This window comes from Lactuca serriola, chromosome 6 (genome assembly GCF_051521515.1).
Source record: "Lactuca serriola cultivar US96UC23 chromosome 6, Lser_US96UC23_V15, whole genome shotgun sequence".
NCBI classification, from domain to species: Eukaryota; Viridiplantae; Streptophyta; class Magnoliopsida; order Asterales; family Asteraceae; genus Lactuca; species Lactuca serriola.
In genome coordinates this window covers 100191776-100194097 of record NC_136413.1, presented here as the reverse complement: position 1 = coordinate 100194097, position 2322 = coordinate 100191776, and the positions used below count along the sequence as shown (strand labels likewise).

Genomic DNA, 2322 nt, shown 5'->3' with positions numbered 1-2322 from the left:
AAAGTGGCAGGGGCGTTACATAATCCGAATGACATTCTCCGGTATGCAAAAGTGCTAAATAGACATGTAAAGGTTCTCTTTTCTTGGTCTTTCAGTGCCACCGGGATTTGGAGAAAACCGGAGTACCCATCTAGACAACAATAATGAGATTTCCCGACCAACCTTTCTAACATTTGGTCAATGAAAGGTAATGGGAAGTGATCTTTTCTTGTGCTTGCATTGAGTTTGCGGTAGTCAATACATATTCTCCACCCATTTTGTACGCGGGTGGGGACCATCATACCTTTTTTGTTCTCGACCACCGTGATATCTGTCTTCTTTGGCACAAATTGGACTGGGCTCACCCATTTGCTATCTGAGATTGGATAAATCATTCCCGCATCAAGAAGCTTTAATATCTCTTTCTTCATAACTTCCATCATAGGCGGGTTCAGCTTTGTGCGTCCAGTCTCGACTTGCATTCATCCTCCATCAAAATCTTGTGTATACAAGTGGAGGGACTCAACCCTTTGATATTCGCAATCGTCCAACCCATTGCTTCTTTATGTTCCTTCAACACTTTGAGGAGTTTCTCTTCTTCGAATTCGGTTAAGTGAGTTGAAATGATGACCGGAAGAGTCTCGTTGTTTCCCAAGTACGCATACTTCAAGTCTTGAGGAAGGACCTTCAATTCTAACTCCGGTGGTTGAACAAGGGAGGGTGGAAATCTTGTGTGAGTTTGAGGTAATTCAATTTGCTTCACACTAGATTGAGTGGTTTTCTTGATCTCCAAATTGCTAACCAATCTTTCAACTTCGGGTTCTAGTGAGTAGAGCTTCAACTTCTTGGCTAATTTTCCACAATCAAACCCTTTGCTCAAAACCATCTCCAACATGTCACCATTAGACAACTCGAACAACTCTTGGGTTAATGGTTCGATAACATCAAAAAAACACAAAGATGAAACGTCACTAGGATATCTCATAGCATCGTAGATATTGAAACTTATTCTTTCCCCATGAAACTCCATCGTTAAGCTTCCCACATACACATCAATCTTCATTCTAGCCGTCTTCAAAAATGGTATCCCAAGTAAAATTATACCTTTGAGGACACTTGTTCATCTAGATCGATCACGTAGAAATCCGTTGGGAAGACCAATTGGTTTACTTGCACTAGGACATCTTCCAAAACACCTTTAGGAAAGACACTTGATTTATCCGAAAGAGAGATTATGAAACCGGTTTCACTTAAAGGACCAACATTCAATGACTCATACACCGAATATGGCATGAGATCAATAGAAGCACCAAGGTCAAGCATGGCACTACTAAAAGTGACATCTCCTATCTTGCAACGAACTGTAAACATTCCCGGATCTTTGCACTTTGGTGGAAGCTTCCTTTGTAAAACTGCGGATGCAATTTCGTTCATTGAGCTCTTCTCATTTCCCTTCAACTTTCTCTTGTTGGTGTAAAGCTCTTTCAAGAACTTTGCGTATCTAGGAATTTGTTTGATTGCATCGAGTAAAGGAATGTTCAATTCCACCTTTCGAAAGGTGTCCAAAATCTCTTTGTCCTCCATGTTCTTCTTTGAAGTTGCAAGTCGGGAGGGGAATGGCGGTTGAGTGGCTATTGGTGTCACTAGAGGGGTAGTCTACTTTGGGGCTCCGACTTGTGCTTCATTATTGGCTATAGGATCCTCAATGGGAATTACCTCTATTTCTTCCTTTTCTTCTCTTGGCTTCTTCTTCGAACTACTTTTCTCGGGCTTGTTTGCCACTTCTCAAGGTCACCACATTGACATTTGGGTTCTTTTCGGTTTGAGAAGGCAATTTCCTATAGGACTCCAACTTACTTATGGATGTAACTATATCTCCCATTTGTGCTTCAAGGTTGGAGATACTAGTTCTTGTCTCTTTTTGGAATTGTTGGGTACTAGTGGCTAAGGATTTGACAATATCTTCAAGAGACATTCTGGAGCTACTTGGTTGGGATTAAGGAGGTTGTTGATGATGATGTGGAGGGTGTGGTTTGGGTTGATAGTGTGGTTGTGGATGTTGGTAATGAGGTTGTGGTGGTGGATAGGAAGGTCTAACCAATGGATTTTGAGGCAATGGTCTTGGGTTGTAGCTCATGTTCGGATTTGGCTTCCAACTTGAATTGTAAGAATTTTTGTAACCGGATGGTTTGTTGTGGTAATTTTGGAATTCTCCCGTGGCATTCACATGTTCCGCATCTTTTTCGAGAATGGGACACATATCCGTAGGATGTCCCATTGTTGCACATATTCCACAAACCATCACTTGTGGAGTTTGTCCCATGGCTAGATTTTGAACAATGG

The 2322-nt window shown here is 41.6% G+C and overlaps 1 protein-coding gene across 1 annotated transcript; it reads right to left on the bottom strand.

The window, feature by feature from the left end:
* Nucleotides 1-430: 430 nt before the first annotated feature.
* Nucleotides 431-1563, bottom strand: LOC145060036 (uncharacterized). The gene is made up of 2 exons (XM_079007773.1): nt 1150-1563; nt 431-1051 (listed from the first exon to the last, which is right to left on the bottom strand). Exons 1-2 carry the CDS (start codon nt 1561-1563, stop codon nt 431-433), a joined length of 1035 nt encoding a protein of 344 aa, XP_078863899.1.
* Nucleotides 1564-2322: the final 759 nt, after the last annotated feature.